At 42.4% G+C, this 18516-nt stretch overlaps 1 protein-coding gene across 1 annotated transcript in view; it reads right to left on the reverse strand.

The window, feature by feature from the left end:
* Positions 1-18516, reverse strand: part of CPNE4 (copine 4) — a 188421-nt gene that overhangs the window by 13119 nt on the left and 156786 nt on the right. The window contains exons 11-12 of the mRNA XM_086468413.1: positions 11232-11286; positions 622-673 (exon numbers count right to left, since the gene is read on the reverse strand). Of these exons, the coding sequence (XP_086324539.1) occupies positions 622-673; positions 11232-11286 (107 nt within the window). The remainder of the gene's footprint in view (positions 1-621; positions 674-11231; positions 11287-18516) is intronic.

An 18516-nucleotide genomic window follows, 5' to 3' on the forward strand; every position in this document is an offset into this window, starting at 1 on the left:
TAAGTCTGGCCTCTGACCACTGAGGATTAGCGATTGTTTGTAGAACATACCAGTATCTTACATTGTGTTTAAACACCCTCCTACTGCATTTGCTGTCATGAAAGTATGCTTCCTTCTACCACAGTAATCCTCAGCTGCTACCCTGACTCTTTGGTGCTGGACATTGCTGGGCTGACTTACAGCAGGCTACTGTTGCTATAGGTTTGGCCAAAGAACTGGTTCTAAACTGACAGAATCTTTGATCGCAGAGGTTCACAGACTGCTTTTGCATGTCCTATACTTCTTAACTGCACAACCTATGATGTTGATGTAGCTGAAGATCTGGAACAATCCAGAAGACATGGCTTTAGTTTTCAGAAATGCTAGTGATTTGGGGAAGTGCAAGTGCTGAATGTCCAACATGGTGTACTTTCAAAGGGACCTGTTTTTCAGGAAATTAATGTGTGGCACTTTCTAAGGTTTCTAAATCTAAGCCTGATTGCTTGGAGTCTGTCAGGTTTTGAAAATCCTGGCTGCTTTCTTTAAAAAAACTTTGAATAATACTCAGGGGATACAATAAAAAATGCAAGCACATTTTGCACACAGCAAAAGTATGTCAGTCTGTCCTAATGTGAGTGTTACCTGCACATTCTGGGTTGTCTTCATTGAAATTGATTGCAAAATCATGAGAGACCTGCAGATAAATGGAAAGAAGAGAAGACGACTATAGTCAGAAAAATTACTCCAAGAGGACTTGAGGTTAAACACCCTTTACATTCTTTCTGTGTTAAACCAGAGATCTTTCAAGCTTTCAGTCATTAAGTGGGAAGTACAGTCCCAGCTGGAACGTCCCGCAGAAATGAAGTAACAAAACTGGAATCAAACTTGTCACCACCAGCAGCAAAACTTCACAGATCTTTGTAGGGCCTTCATAAGTGCCAACAGTCCTAGTCATATGGAAAGCAAGCTGTTTAGTCCCTGTGCAATGGAACCTGAATTATCTGTGGGAAGACATTTATTTGTTGGATGTCACTGTTTTATTTGCTAGTTTAGATGACTTCACAGCACAGCATAGAAATTGGTCTATGACTAATAGACCCATAGAAGAGATATGTGATTACAGAGAAGCTTCTGTAAAAGCAAAGTGGTGTAAGTTGGCTAATTACCACCAAAGAGAGTTTCTTATAGAGTGACTGAATTTCCCTGTCATATGCTGGCTTTTCTCACCACAGTGGTGCCTACCATTACTTATTAAGAGGTTAAATAAAGCAGTATTTCTACCATGATGGGAAAGGACTAAAGCAAAAACTGACTGAAGAGTCTGCGGCCACCTCAGCCCACCTAAGAATTTGGTATGTCTACACCAAGCACCAGTTTCATCTTATGGAGGGTTTTACCTGGGCCATTCAGGCTATCCTACTGGCCATGGAAAATAACACAGAAAGTCACTACCTATGTTCCTCGCTGAGCAGGCACAGAAGAGCAGGGCTGTTGGATACACTTCAGAGGTGCTCCAGAGCCCTTATGTCTGGCTGTTCTCTCTCTTGGCACGCTTTGTCCAGCTGGTATCTGCCAGTCTCTTGACCAGCTGCAGGCCAAAGGTAATTGCAGCTGTCAAGAACAGTTATGTGAGTTTTCACTCACTGATGATTTTTCTGTTGTTCAATAGCCTTTCTTCTTCCTTCAGGCTTTCTGTATTTTGTATTAACTGCATCTCAAGAGCAAGAAGGATGGCGATGCATCTTTATGTATTGCAGGCTGATTCTTCCCACTCTGTGCCTCTTCAGTGATTTTATTTCTTTATTCTAAATGCATTTGAAATTATAGCTAAAGGAGTATCACCATTCTTTTCCAGAGCTATGAATACAGTATTTTAATCTCACATGCAAGCATGTGCTGGTTGCTTTTGTTGCTATACCTCTATCAGGTTCACACTATGAAACTAATTTATCTGGTTCGGAGCTATGGCACCCAGGCTGTTATTTAAGAAAAACGTAGACAATGGTTCAGGCCAATAAGGAAAGCCCAAGTCTAGTAAATGTGCACAACAAACAAAAAAAATAATACTCTCTGAGCAATGGCTGCTATCCTCCCACAGCAATTTGCCTTCATACACTGTCATCCTGATTCACCAGGAACAGTGTTACAATGTATCCTGAAGGCAGGACAGGAAACACAACGAATGTACGGAAGTACTGGGTTGTTTCCTATGCTCTCTGAACAATATATCACAATTTAAACAAGATTTAAGTATAATGCGAAGGAGAAAAGGTCTTTGACCAGCTCAGTGATGGTTCACAAACAGGAAATCATCACCTGAGGCAAGCCAACAGCAGATACTTCTAAAGCAGAGCTTCTCCAAAAGCTCAGAACTCATTCCCCACTCAGGTAAGTAAAACCAGCTGTGCTTCAGCCTGCCCCTGTGCTGTATCCCTTCTGGTGGCCAGAATTCAAGAGGATCTAAACCAGCAAAGACTTCAGGCACATGACATGTACTGAAGGCCTTACTGAACTTGGGCTACTACCTGATAGGACTCTCAGGTAAAGCCCACTCATGCCAAAAGGTAGTTTGAATCAAACATTTAATGCTTTTATTTTCGAAACAGCACAAGGTAATGAGCCTCCCTCTTTGTCTTTTTCTTTTAGTTAAACATTCAAGGGCATTTGTGACTGAAAGGCAAACCATGCTGACGATAGAGGACCAAAAGCTGGCACACTAAATGGCATCTTTCTGATATTGAATGACACAGCCCTCATGCACTCCCAGAACTCATAAACTAATGGGGAAAAGGAGGCAAAAGTGTGAACATCTAAGATGCTGAAGACTGTGAAATCCTCAAGGGAAACAACAAGACACTTGGCTGTTCAGAAGAAAGCATGTTTATATAATCTACTAGGGTGACTTGTATGATGGATCAATCTAACAGTCAGGAATTCCATATCCTGGAACATGTCAAGCCATGCAACCACAGAATGACTGCTTTATGTTAGTACCCAGCACAGAGAACTTTGCAAAGAGCTGCAGGCCATGGTCTGTGGTGAAAGTCAGCCTCATGACAGGGAATGTCCTCACAGAACCGTGATTGTTTCACACATCCTGGATTAAGTTTCGAATATGTAGCTGACCCTCTGCTCAGCCCTTTTCCTCTCTCTTGAGATCAATCCATAAAATAAATCCATAAATGGAAAGGAGAAATAAATTCTGGAGCGCAGAACTGATTATGTGTAATCAGCCTGGCATTACCTGGGTTGCTGCACAAAACACCACTCAAAGCCTCTAACTAAGGACATTTACTTGCACTTGGCTGTGTATGAATCTTTTCCCTGCAGGACTCCAGATAAATTTTTTAGCAGGTACCATCATGGATGTGGAAAAATTAAAACACAGCTGTCCAGGAACTTCCTGCAGCTGGAATAGATTATTTCTCAAGTAATTTCTTCAAGGTTTTTAACAAGCAAAACAAGTAGCTCTGCCATACATCATGATGTAGATTACGACAACAGCGTTTCTGAGGATGCATCAACTAAATAAACAGTCTAAAATATTTTTGATAAGGCAGATTATAGTAATTTTTTTTACCACTGTACAATGCCTGTGTTGCCTGTACATACACAGTGACAAGCACCTGCATACAGAAAGGCAGTTGCCCATCAATGTGATGGCGCCTGTGAGACTCTTACAAGAATCATAACCATACTTCCATGTGGTTATGACCAGTTTACTAGAAAAGTCACCTTGATTTAACATAGCAGGTAACTTATTTCCCTTGTATTGGGATGTAATAAAGTTCATCCTCATAGCACGGCCCTTGCTAAATAGGTTTCTAATTAAGGCTGAACGGAAAGGAGAATTTCCTGATTAATGAGAATTTTTGAGATTTCTTAAAAAAAAACAGTGTGCTGAACTCAGATAGAAACCTCAAAACACTAACAAAACCCCCACCTTGGAATCTGACGAATAATAAACCCTCACAAAATCATAAAGCAAATTGCTGGAAAGCTTGGACTATGCAAAGGCGTTTTATTTAAGTTATTGAAACATGTTATTCTATTTTGGTGTCCATAATTTTTTAAACCGCTTTTGCTCTAACTGAACTTTCATTTTTTTTATAAAAAGCTGCTTTGGCTCAGAAACCACATTTTTAATTCATTTTGCAAATGCTGAATATGGATGCCTGAATTCTGAAAATTAGTAATCTTTTTTTTCCCTCTCTAGATTGTTGAATTCATCTAAATTAACCTTCCTGTCCCAAATAGCTCCAGATTTCCAGAAGCCACTATGGTGATGGTACTGGGACTATGTGACAAACAATCTGACAAATTCCAGCATGTTTAGGAATGCTTTCTTACTAATTTAAATAAATTGTCAAAAATCCATGAATAGATGCATACAAGCATAAATGCTGAATGCACAATATTGAACACCTACCTGTGAATAAATTGAATGCTATTAAGCCACTGCCAGTCTGAAAATTAAATATGGAATGCCTACATATTTTGCAAAAGCTTAAGACACTAACAAATTCAAAGAACCATTACTCAAAAGCTATTATTTTCAGAATGCTCATTAATCAAATAATTTGGGAGCTGGACAGCTTGTGTCTCTGGCTAAGACCACATTGCAGACATTTCTGCGTTGCAAATCTTAGCCATTTATTTTCCTTTCAACCTGAGTTTTGAGCATGCTGCCCAGCTTCCACGTCTAAATCCAAGTTGCATGGTGTGTTGTGTTTGTGTCTGGTGGGGTTTTGGTAGCAGGGCAGGGGGCTACAGAGATGGCTCCTGTAGGAGGCTTCTGGAAGCTTCCCTGGCTCAAATTTGGACCCGCCTCTGGCCAAGGCCAGGCCAATCGGCACCTCTGCAAATAAACATATTTAAGAAAGGAAAACCTGTTGGGCAGTTCATTGTTTGAAGAGGAGGAGAGGAGGAGGATGTGAGAGAAACAGCCATGGAGACACCCAGATCAGTGAGGAAGGAGAGAGGGAGGTTTGCCAGAGCAAAGATTCCCCTGCAGCTCGTGGTGAGATGGCAGGCTGAGCCCCTGCAAACCAAGGAGATCAGTGGTGGAGCAGGTGCCCACCTGCAGTCAGAGAGGACCCCAGGCCGTAGCAGGAGACTGGGCTCTGAGGTAGCCTGAGCTGGAGCAGCCCATCGCTGGGAGGGTGACAGCCCGCAGGAGGGACCTGCGCTGGGGCAGTTTGTGGGGACCTGCAGCCCCACGGGAAGGACTCGCATTGGAGCAGTTGGTGGAAGACCATCTGCCATGAGAGAGACCCCACAGTGGGGCAGAGGAGGGCTGCAAGGGCACTCTCCCTGAGGAGGAAGGAGCAGTGGAGACACCTTGTGATGGACAGACCGTGACCCCCATTCCCTGCCCCCTGCGCTGCTGCGGGGGAGGAGGCTGCAGAGCTGAGCCCAGGAAGAAGGGAGGGGTGGGGGGGAAGATGTGTTCTTAAGACCTGGTTGCATCTCTCATTATCCTTGATGGTGGTGGTTGTTCATTAAATCGATGTTTTCCTGAAGTCGAGTCTGTCTTTTGCCCGTGACCACAACTGGTGAGTGAGCCCTCCCTGTCCTGTGTTTCTACTCTCAGGCCTTTCGGCTGCGTTTTCTCCTCCCCATCCCTCAGGGGATGAGGTAGGGGTGAGCGAGCAGCTGCATGGTGCCTTGTTGCCAGCTGGGTGGGCTCAAACCACAACATGTGGATAAGGTGACAAATTCTGTTTTTTCCCTTGGTCCGTTACACATCCTTCTATTGGTTCTTTTTTGTAAGGTTTGCATGTATTTTTGCACTCAAGCTGCTGAAAAGTGCAGGAATCGCAGAGACTTTTCAAGTCCCTTACCCATCCAGCAAACCAGACAGTGCAGGTTAGGGTCGTAAAGATGCTGCACTGTTTCTGTAACTGCAGTGATCTCTACAGCAACTCTTCCCAGCATAAGCAGTGAATGAAGCTTTCATTAAAAATGCAGAAGCAACCAGGACTGTCTTAAAACAAGGTGCAAGTTGTTTTGTACCTATTCAGGTGTCAGCCTGCAATTCTTCTTTAGGAAAGAACAGTTCATTATTGGCAATACAACTGTCATGGGGCTGACACAATTCTAACTTTCTTTTCATTTTAACAGTAAGTTTTGTGCTGCTATGTGTTTTTTAAGTTCCTTTGAGTTCTGCCTGCTAAGAAATTAGTGTGTGTGGTTCAGCTTTCTTTCCTCCTCTTCACTGCGACCTTTTGCAGCACTGAGTCCTTATTATCTGCCAGCACTTCACTTTACATCAGACTTCTCATACTTCTCATTGCAAAAAGAAAAGTGATGGGTTGGAGACACTGCTGTGGAATAACCAGCATGTTCTGCAAGTTTTGTGTGATAGAAACTCAAGAGGGGAATATTGCTCTCAGAGGTTTAGTTAGATCAAGGAGCAGGGTGATGTATTTGTCAGGCCTTGAGGAAAAAAGATCATATTGCTGAATATTAGATGAAAGATCTCTAGACTGATGAGGAATGTTATATATGGCATGTCTTGCTTCCTTCACTCCCACAGATTCCTTATGTCACTAAGAATCTGCTGTTTTTCTGTTAACAGCTGAAGTGTTTCATTTGGAGCTGAAATGAGGGAAAACAAAGTCAGCGTAACATAGTGGTGTGCTCTTGAAATGGAAATTCTTTAGAAAGCATATATAAAAACGTGATTTAAAGTGGCTCAACCTCAAGAGATTCATGAAGACCCTGCAGATACTGACATTGTTCTGAAGTGCTAGTGTAAAATGGGGCAGGGTATTTTTCCAGGGAGAACAATAGTTGGCATAGCAAACTGTGTTTCTTGTAGCACATAAAAGGTTGTGAGGAGGCTAGAATCTCACTAAATGGACGGGTGGATACTGCCCTCCAGCACCCATCCCAGGCTCCTGGCAGGAGCTCGACAGTATGAAACCAAGGCACTGGTTTGACAACAAAGCAAAACCGGACACCTTTCTCCCATGTGATCTAGTGTACCAATGAAACCTTGGCAAAAAAAATTTAGAGCTTATGGCCAGCCTGAAAGCAGTGGCTTTCAGCTTATCTTAAATAGCAATGTTAGCATTGATTCATGCTGAATAGTGAGTTACAGGCCTCGTTTTATTACAGCTTGTAACCAAGCATGACATAAATTAGACCTGAATCCATTCGATCCGCAGGTAAGTGTACTTTGCCTGCTGTTTTTACAGGCTGCTTAGCTCTGGTCTTCCTTCTCTGTGTCACTGTGTGTTGGCTTGGTGTCTGGTGGGGTTTTGGTAGCAGTGAAGGGGCTAAAGAGGTGCCTCTGTAAGAGGCTTTGAGAAGGTCCCCTGGGTCCAATTTGGATCTGCCTCTGGCCAAGGCCAAGCCAATCAGCACCTCTGCGACAACATATTTAAGAGGGGAAAAAAACCTCTGCTGGGTAAGTTTTTGAAGCAGAGTGGGACATGAGAGAAACAACCATGTGGTACGCCAGGGCAGGGATTCCCCTGCAGCCTGTGGTGAGATGGCAGCTGAGCCCCTGCAGCTCATGGAGATCAGCGGTGGTGCAGATGCCCACCTGCAGCCCACGGAGGGCCCTGGGCTGGAGCAGGGACCGGGCCCGGAGCAGGCCGTGACTCCAAGGCAGCCCGTGCTGGAGCAGCCCTTGGCTGGGAGGGCGGCAGCCCCGGGAGGGACCTGTGCTGGGACAATTTGGGAAGAGCTGCAGCCCTGTGGGAAGGACTCACATTGGAGAAGTTCATGAAGAACTGTCTCCCATGGGAGAGATGCCACGCTGGAGCAGAGGAAGACTGCGAGGGCCCCTCTCCCTAAGGATGAAGGAGTGGCAGAGACAATGCGTGAAAAACTGACTGAAACCCCCATTCCCTGCCCCCCTGTGCTGCTGGGGAGGAGGAGGCAGAGAAACTGGGAGTGAAGTTGAGCCTAGGAAGAAGGGAGGGGTGGGGGGAAGGTGTTTTTAAGATGTGGTTGATTTTATTATTACCCTACTCTGATCAGCTTGGTAAATCGGTGGTGGTGGTGTTTAAATTAAATTGATGCAGTTTCCCAGAGTTGAGTCTGGTTTTGCCCGTGACCATAACTGGTGAGTAAGCCCTTCCTGTACTTGTCTTGATCCTCAAGCCTTTTGGTTATATTTTCTCCTCTACATCCCATCAAGGTGGGGGCAGAGGTAGGAGTGACCAAGCTGCTCCATAGTGTTTAATTGCGAGCTGGGTGGGCCTAAACCATGACATACTGCTATCCAAGGGTTGGTCAGCTTTCATTAAGGCTTTTAATGAAAGCTGTAATACCTTTGACTGAAAATATCAAAAGAACATTTGAATAACATGAGATCTGTAGTGTTGCTGTGGTGTCTATAGTGTTACTATATTTTTGCAGCAGAAGGTGAGAAGTTAGGGGAGACAAGTTAGGAGCACTTTTTTCTACAGTCCTTGTTATTTTTAATTATATCAGTTTTTTCTCTGTTTCCTATGCATCTTGGCTATGTTCCACATCAAACACTAATGATTGTTGGCTTTAAATTAACTTTATGACACCAGTGTAGACTAAATTACTGAAGTATTTTCAGGTTTATTGGTCTTGACTTATTAACGCATCATAATGACGCTGACTCTTTACTCTCTTGGAGGGTGTATCTCTCAATTTAGAAGTGCACTCAAAGCTAAGAAAGGAATCAAAATTGTTGATACAGTTTATTTTAAGAAACCAGAGAGTTGTATGGACTGTGTAGAATATCACAGGGAGGGACTGAACAATACCTCATTTTCATGAGTTTCATTTGGATGTGCACGTGATCCAGTTTCATTTGGATGTGCACGTGATAGACACCAAGCTAATTATTTGTCCCCATCTGTTGCACAGAAGGGCTAGTCCCCCACAATGTGTTTCTTCTCTTCTTCAGAGTTTTATTACGTTTGTAAGCTGACGTCATGTCATTTTTTCTGTCATTTTCTGTCACAATTTTCCACAGTGGAGATGAAAGATTTTGTTCTGGCCCTCACTTACAACTCCATTTGCTTTGGGACTCGTTTTGTTTACTCACATATAAGTGTGTGTGCAAGCAGCCCCATCTTCTTAAGTTTACCCTTACCTTTCCTGAACTTCTCAAAATCTGAAGATCCTGATTCATCGTTTTCTTTCTTTGAGAAGTTAGTAACGTACAGACTCTTCAGGGCAGCTCATGCTATTGGGCAAAACTATGCATCCATGCATAGTAGCCCATGCACGGACTACTAAGTTCAATGCAAGTCTCTGACTTTCTTGAGAGTACTTGTCAGGAAACTAGCCAAACACCAGTTCTGCAAAAGCAGAAGATCAATTGGTGTTGGTGATTGTAGGAATATCTCGTTGCAAAGTGCCCCTGAAATCACTTTCTGGCAAGACATGTGTTTCTCAGATGACACCTGAGATAAGCTTTCACAATCAGATAAAGAGGCTGTTATTGGAGACTAACAAAACTGGTATGTTGCCAATATGCTCACGTGACCTGAGGCATTGATGCCACCAACTGATTATTTTGGCTAAGAAGCAGTCTTGTCCTGTGAATTTTACTCTGCTGCCATCACCAGCAAACCAGGAAAATAACCTCAGCTGACACAGTAACATCTTCTTTCAAGCAGTCTTTAGATAAGGATGGCTCTCTGCAGCTGAAAAAATTGCTAGTTCCCTCCCACGCAATGATAGTCACCTCACAGATGATGGAGCAACCAGCCCCTGGCACACCACCAGGGTGGCACCTTTGTTTAGGACAATCACAATAGTACATGGCACTGTCAGTGATGGCCAGTACTGGGCTTGAAAGAGCAATCCGGTTGTGATGTGCATTGCCCAGTCAACACTGCTCTACAGCTATGGGTAGCGAGGCACGTATTCATGGCAAAGGGATGGACATTTGAGAAGTAGCTACTGTGTTTCACTGATGTGTCTGGTGGTAGGAGCTGCTCGTGTTTATTCTCCACAACACTCCCCCTTACGTAGCAGAGGTGGTTGTCAGCTGCTGCTGTTGGAACAGATATACAACCTTTACCACATTAAAATCTGTATCAAAGCTCTGGAAGCTGTCTCTGATTTTGGGAAGCATTAACACTGGTGGTTTTTTTTTCAGAGACAAAGCACTGCAAAAACCTTATCAGGCACAGTCCTCTTTTTTATAACAGTGCTTTTTATCTTAGAAGGCAATGTTATTAAGACACATATTGACTTACCTTAGACACCCACCTGTTTGCAAGACGTGTATCAAATTTGCTGTACATTACTACTGTTATTATGCAGGTATCAAACCTACAAGTGATGAGGAACACACTGGTACTTTTTTTTCACCTGCTGATTCATGCTTTACAATGCTGAGTGACACACAATACCTCTCTGCACAGAAATTCTCACCTGACCAGTGTTCGCCTTCCTACCCCAGCCACAGCTGAGACACAACCCAGAGCAGGGGACAATGGGGACACTGGATGAAGTCTGCATGATCAGAAGTCTAATGCTGTTCTTTTCTAGATAATATTGAGTCACAGAATCCTCAGCTAGTTTTTGATTACTTATTTGTGAAGAACTACTCTTCTACCCTCACTACCTCTGCATGTGCACCACACAATTTGAACTACTGCTTATTTCTTCTTAGGCCTTTCTCTGTTGGATGCTTCTTCTTTTACTCCACTGTCTTCACTCCAGCCTTACCAGACTGCATATTTACACTTACAGTTGCACCATCGCTGTGGATCACTCTCATTTTGTTTTGTTTATGTATAACGCTTCTCTCCAGCATGGATACATGCTCTTGTATTTCTCTTCTTGGTATTGACAATGTCCATCATGACACAACAATTTGCCACAAAGCAAAACTCTTCTAACATCTTCATTTTCAGGAAGATGTTAAATCCCTTCATCATAAGGCATGGACACTAGGCCACTCACTGAACCACATCTTCCAAAAATGGGTTCTGTCAAACCAGGGCTCTCAAAGCTTCAAAATATGCTTGGCAATTGTTGGTAAAAAAATTAGTTCTCCTCTTACTAGACTAGCATCCAATAACAAAGCTTTGCCCATACCATGAAATATTTTGGATGTAACACAATATTTTAAGTCTAGCCTTGATTTCTGGTTTTAGTGAGATATCACTGGGCGAGAAAGCCAGATGAAAGAAAACAAGCAGTAGGAACCGCTCCCCCTAGCCCCTGACCTGCACTGAACCATTCCCTCCTTATTTCGTGCCTCATAAACTAAGGAAACTAGAAAATGTCATTCATGCACCTACTTTGTATTCTGGGGGTATCCTTGCTCCAAATCCAAAGGCTGGGAACATTTTGTCACTGGAAAAGAATAATAAAAAAGAAGAGTCCCATAGAGAAACGCATTTTGTTACAATAAACATTTATTCTTCTGTAAACATTTATGAAAAATGCAAAGCAGCACAACAGTACAGAAATGGCTTTCAGGTTGAGTGTTACATGGCAGAGTGGAAGGGTATTGGATTAGAGAAGAAGGGGTGTGTACTGACCAGATCAAGGAGTGAGAGAGATTTTTTAGGTGAATCCCTAGTATTTTGGGGAAGTTAAAATCATTTGGAGGACACCAAGGGATCAAGATAGCTTGTACTTCTCCCACAAATGCAATAACAGGTCTGTATTACCCACTCTTTTGCACTACCTGGCTGCACCATGAGGTTGAGTTGTCTTAACAGCCTGTAACAACATTTATTTCATATAAATATGGATGTGTTCCCCTGGGTCAGAAAATGGGCATAGTGAAGAGATGACTCTGAAATTAAAAGTGTTTGCAAATTTGGGTTCTTACAGTTGTCCAGGTGCAAAAGAGACTTCCTAAAATCCCTGAAAGGGGCAAGTTCACACCTCAAACCTGCAGGTTCTGTAAAGCTTTCCACCTGCATCTTTAGTAGTTCCACTAAAACGTAAGATTATTTTAATTTGGCATAGGTTGACTGATAACCTAGCAAATGCCGTGGCATGGTCAGTTTGCTTTCAAACATTATAGTGAGGCTGTTCTACCCCAGTTAGGTCTGTAGAGACAAAAATTCCTGATTCAGAGAACCGGGAAACTTCAAGGTTGTTAATACCCTTTCAGAAATGTAATAATGTCTCACACAGCCCACGTGCTGTCAAGCTGCCTCTTCCCAGATGGCAAAGTGGAAAACAACAAGCTGTAAGGAAAGTCTCGTCCCTGAGTCAGCAAAGCACTTGATCACACACTTGAGGTTAACAATTCACCTAAACATATACTTAACTCTAAACACATCCTGAAGCCCCGCTGAAGTCACTTTACTCCAGTACTCTGATGAATCAACCCCTCATAGGTTTGTCCTATCCTGCTCATAGGGTTTGAGGGCCCTTGGAAAAGTTAAGCTCCTACTACCATTACTGGCACTTTCAGAAATTCCCAAGAGAGGTCGGCAGCTTCAATTTTCTAATTTTCTTTGTGCAGTTCAAGACATTGCCACTCCAAGTATCAACTGAATAATTCTTGTCCCAGACATACTCAAGAAAGATAATAGCACCCATTAAAGCTGCTGTGCTGTTCTGTCTGGCACAGGCTGTGAAAGGCACCATGGTATTTCTAATACAAGCTAAAAAAAATGGAAAGGTTTAAAAGAAAGCAGAAATAAGTGCCCGTGGCCCCTGCCCCTGCCCCCGCCCCCCCCCCCCCCCCCCAAGTTAGAGTAACCATGAGATCCAAAAATATTCACCAGCTCATTGGGAAACAGGGATGACTGTCATTTGATAATTTAGCTCTCACAATTGTTGTTCTGCTATGAAATGTAGTTGCCGCATAAATTTTGGTAGCACGATTCTGTGTACCATATGTTACACTGTGTGACAATGGATCTTGGAAAGGAAGACTAACATCATTTGCATGGTAATGAAACATTTTTCTCAAGAGATGTCACAAACTAAGTAGCTGCTGACATTTGATGCTAACCGCCTGCTGATAGTCTTCTCTTTGATTAAACACTCCTGGAAGTGGGGAAGCCCTTATAAATAGATGTGGAGAATTCAGGCACACACTTAGAGGGCAAGAAATAAGAAGCCATTAGGAAAGAATCTAAGTGGAGAAAAAAAATCTTGTTTTACATCAATGATTAAGTATGGTTGGATTAGAAAATCAAACCCTGTGGAGATGCAACTTAATTGATTTTGGGCAAGAGTAAACAAAGACTAAAAAAGAATTTTACTTAAGTAGAACATAAGTGTCTAAGTTCAATAAAGCAATCAAAAAAGCTGATGTTGGCAGCAATTACTCAACCCAGGAGATGCCTAAACCCATACAGTGCCTGCATTTGTACTGCAATGTTTCTTGAGTGTAAACAAGTGTAGGCACTCTTGTATCTGCAGCTTCATCTTCTGCTCTGCAGCAATTTAGAGACAGCAGTAAGTGATGCCTCCAGCAGCCTGGATTCTCCTTCTGGCGGCGAGACTCCCACATTCCCAGTGACACAGTGGCACAGCCCCCACTGTTATTCTGCACCCAGAATACCTTACCACGACAGAGTCAGGACTCCTGCCTTTATGTCTGAATCTCCCATATCTCCTTTTTGAGCAAGTGCTAGTTACTGCTACCATTGCCTTGTGAAAGAGCAAATAAAGCTTGATCATGAGAAAAAACCCAGCAGCTGAGCCTGCTGCCCTCATTCTGCTTATCCTGCACTACTGAGACACAGCAGGGAAAAAGTGACCCAGAAGGGCAGCCAAGGACTCTCTCACTTCCAGGACAATCCCTTATGGTATAGAGGCGTGACAGAGCTGCTCTACCAGACCCAGGGCTATCATAGCAGCTTGCAGCAGAAAGCAGAGCTGCTTCCCAGCTTCTGGAAGCTATGTCAAGGGTTGGGCCATCCAGGGACTGAAACCGCAGTCAGAAAATGAAAAAGAGGTTTCCTCCTGCCTCAAGGGTGAATTGCATGCATCACAGACTCCAGCCCTATTTCCTAACCTGGCATTTTGGTAGGAAAGGGATCTGCTCTAATGACTTTTTTTTCTCTTTGTAATTTAAGCTTACTCAAAAGAAGAAAAGTGAGAATCAGTTTTCTTCTTCTTTGTGTTGCTTGCTCAGGCATTTGGGCTTTTTTTATACCAGGAAATAGGACTGGGACCCTGGCTGAAGCACTGGGACATGACTATAGACATGGTCTGTTCTCATTCTCCCTGGCATAGTGCTGGCTCCGGCCAACCAGCAGCCCCCAGAGACTTCCCAGGGAGAGTGCTGGGGACAGCTGTGCTTGAGATTGCTCCCAAATGGCAGTTTAGGCACAACCAGTTTGTGCTGGGAGGAAGAAAGCTGAGATACAAGGACATGGGCAGTGTCATGTCCTTGGCCTCAGGCCACATCAGAATCTTTGACTTGTTTTGTTTAAATCTAGTGAGAGAGTCCTTGGCACATGCAAGGAAACTGCCTGCTCTTGTCCTGCTGGAGACAGATTGCTAAGGGGACAGGATTTTTGCAAAATTACTCTCTTACATCTACTTCAAATTTTATGTTGTTTTTGGTTTACGTCAGTTCTCTTGAAAATTAAAACTTGGCATAATTTTCAAACAGCTGAAGTACTTGACATGAAGATCAAAAAAGCAACAAATTTGGACTTTGACTTTTATACCTGGTTATATAAGGGCCATGACTAGTCATGCAAGCATACATGTATATGGCTGCTGGTACTTCTTCCAGTCAAACAGGCATATATTACTGAAAGATACCAAAGACTGAGCAGATCTAGGTTACACCCTCAAGGTAAAATCAGGGAGACGGTTCAGGTTCAGTATTCATATTGGTAAGTGTAAATTAATGCATACAGAAAGGACTCCAAGACTGCAGTCTTCTGAATAGGGATACAACCAGTTAGAGAAAAGTCCCTCAGTAAATTCAACTATAATGTAATGCACAGCAGAAAATAAATTCTGAAAGTATTGCATATTATCCTTTTGGAACATTGCTCAGTTTTAGTCACCCATCCTTCAAGCTATCTAGTGGAAATAGAGGACAATGACAAATCAATGCATTGATAGGGGCAAAAAGGAGAGAGATTTCAGTAAGCTGTACTGCACAGACAGGAAAAGAGATGAATAGAGGGACTAGTAAGGTTTTGCAAATTAGTAAGTGATACAGATAACGATACCTTTTTCTGTTTCACTAGAAAGCCTAGTATTACTGGAAGGTAAGAAAAATGTTTGTAATTAAGATAAGGAGACAAAATAAAGAACATTCCAAATCTTGTCTATTAACCACTGGTGCCCTCTGACATGTAGTATCAGTGAAACCTGGAGTTCACCTTTCTAAGAAGGATTTGCTATTCCTAGTGACAAGGGGGAGAATCCAGATAAAACTCTTTCACTGGGTGAAATTAATAAGTCAGACATTAGAGAGTCTTTTGCAACTTCCTCTGAAGCTGCTGGCATAGACTATGCTAGAGATAGAGCTAGATATTCACCAGTGTGGTAATATCTGTATTCAGAAAGGGAAATAAGAGCTGCCAGGACTATGTTCTCTGAAAAATAGTTCCTTTTAACTAAATTGGGAATCTAAGTTCTTAATTATATGGACTACATGTAGGGGGAAAAAAGACCTGAGTCATTCTATATGCCATTTATTAATTCTAAAAGATGAACTTCTAGCTAGCCACTTGCACAGGTTGTTTGGGACTCATTTTGCTGGTGCTCATGAAAGCCCTTTGGTATGTAGCTATAGATGTGTTTGCCTTTAAGCTCCTGAAGTCAATGCAGCGATTTGTATGGATGCTACTGAACTGACCTTGGAAAGCCTCAGTATGAAAACCTGCTCGCTTTATGCTAGAGCAACACAGCAGCAGTAGCAGTACTAATGATGCAGTGAATGGGGGGAAAAGAAAGAAACGTGATGGGGAGAAAGAAACCCTAAGAACCCATTTTTAATTTCAAATGACCAAGAATCTTAAATTTACAGTTCTTTGAAATGCTTGCGAGGAATATACCTGACTAGAATCCTGGATATTAAACTCTCACTTGCAATTTTGGTTTTTGGGTCAGATCAGAATTACCAGGGAGATATTTTTGAAGTACTGCGCTGGACGCAGCAAAGTCAATTACTATGCCTTTCATTTTCAATTCTAATCTTAAAATAATGAACTGTGGATCTGCTCTGCTCTACACACTTTTCCTGTGATGAAATCAGATATTTTTCCTCTGTTAGAAAGAAATTTCAAATTGCTAAAATAAAACAGGAGTGTCTGTTACACATGAAACTGAAAAAAGTGTGAATGTGAGGAGGGGGAGAAGGAAGGGGAGGGAGCATGGGAAAAGGCAGAGGAGAGAGAGGAACGGGGAAAGGAAAAGGAGAAAACAGAAAATGTCACAAACAGAATAGAGTCATGTCTAAACTAAATTAAAATTGTAATCTTTTATGTTTGGGGAGCGAACTGGAGGAAAATGAGCTGAATTGTTTCTTTTTTAAAGCATATGAATGAATCATGTTCCTGAGTGTATTATTTAGTACTTATCTGAGAAGGGCTTGATGCCAGTAAATTCTGAATCATAACAGCTTACAGGGATTAGCAGCAGTTCCAAAGAAAATACAGAAATCATTTGAAATATTTAAACATTTTCAGTCCCTGCTTTGCAAGCAGAACTAGGCAAATAAAGGACATGATCTGTATGATCAAATAGGGCTGAATAAAACCATTTAAGTGGAAGGGACTGGAGCTCATTCGCTTCACCTCTTGCAGTATTGCACAGCCACCTGTGCTCCTCCATGACGGGCCAGGGATAGAGCCAGGCTGTGTTCCAGCTCTCAGCCTGCCCCAGTCAGAGTCAGAAAGACTGCAAGAGTTCAGCAGCAGCAGTGTTTTCTCCCCCTAATCTGTATTCTCCTCTGGGGGACCGCTTTGCTGTTACCACATATTTACTGTGTGGTTGTGTCTGGTTTGATACAAGCACACCTCTGGTTTTGACCAGGTTACTGTGTGTTTAATCCAAGTTGCATTGTACCTAACAAAGCTTGGCATCCAGTCCATAATGCACAGTGAGCGTATTAACGGAGCAGCAAGAATGAGCTGATTATCATACATCTTGGTCAAAAAAGACAGCTGGGAGAATCCAAGTCAATGGTAAATCACTGCAACAGCTACATTGTTTGGTCTGTCACAGAGATGCTACATAATGATGTGCAAAATCCTGACATTAAAATTCACTTATTACCTTTAATTACAGGTCTTAGTCACCTTAGAGGAGCTGGAATCTGCTGAATACTGAGAAATATATATGTCGTGTAACTGGGTTTCAAGAATAGGAGGGAATGCCTATCTCACCTGTGAGGGAAACAGGTAATGAAGCAGGGGAATACAAATTCCCTGAAGCTAACCACCAAAAGGCATCCACTCATGAAATAACTAACAAAGACAAATCCAGGTACAATAGATTTAAACTTTGCCTTGTTAATACTAAAAGAATGGCAAAAGAAGATCTGCATGGTAAAAATATCAAGTGAACTCGCACTGGACTGTTAAAAAGTAAATACCCACAGAAAAAAAAAAGTCATCAGAGCTTGAGGGAAGAATAGGTTAAGCAAAATGAAATGGCAGCAAGATATATCACTTGCTAGAAGGGTAGCCTAATAAAATGGCATACTCAGGAAAGTGAGATAAAATGTCAAGCTTCCCTACAAGATGACAAATAAATTGCAATGACCTGATTTATACATAAATGACCCAATTCAGTAAAACGTATTTCGAAAAAGAAATGGGACCTTATAACTGGGAACAGACTATGGAAGAGGATGCTGCAAGAAGCTACAGTGAGTTTTATTTAACTTCTCAAACCAGGCAGTTTCCAGACAGCCCTGTGTATTTTAAGGGGTTGCACATATGTCCCTGTACCTTCCAAAACCTTAACTCTTCAGTAAATTGGCATATCTGTGGGATCATATATCGAAAACTGCACCATCACTGAAAAGGTCATTCTCACACAGGCTGTAATCTCGGATGTTTAAAACTTGACATGACTTGAAGATGATACCGCAGGCAGGAGGCTGAATTACATCATGTAAGGTGCACATCGTGAACAACCCCAAACCAAACAGTGGTGGGGCCCTGCCCTCTTGAAACACAAGTGTGGCTTTCAAGTTTCAGCGTGTACTGCACTAGGCCACCACAAGAAAAAATGCTCTGCTACATGTGCACATAATTTTGCCCTTTTTTACAAATTACAGTGGAAAGGGTTGGTCAGAGACCTTCCTCTGCAACAATTTTCTGTCAGATAATATCTATCTATAAGGGGTGTGCTGGGAGGACAGGAACACAGGACTGTGTTGGCATATGTATGCAGGGAGGTGCTGGGAGAGGAAGTTCTCATCAAATGCTCCCAAGATACAAATGAGCATTCTAGGACGAGCAGGATAAAACCGTTATAGAAGTTATATTGTGATTTAATGTGACCAAATGAGCTGTTGATGTAATTTTACCAAAATCACAATGACATTAAGTCAAAATGAAGAACACTATCAAAACAAGTTAGAGCAAAATTGTAAGTGAAGTGTACTGATGACTAAACATTCAGCTAGGCATC

This window comes from Leptosomus discolor, chromosome 7 (genome assembly GCF_034619465.1).
Source record: "Leptosomus discolor isolate bLepDis1 chromosome 7, bLepDis1.hap2, whole genome shotgun sequence".
NCBI classification, from domain to species: Eukaryota; Metazoa; Chordata; class Aves; order Leptosomiformes; family Leptosomidae; genus Leptosomus; species Leptosomus discolor.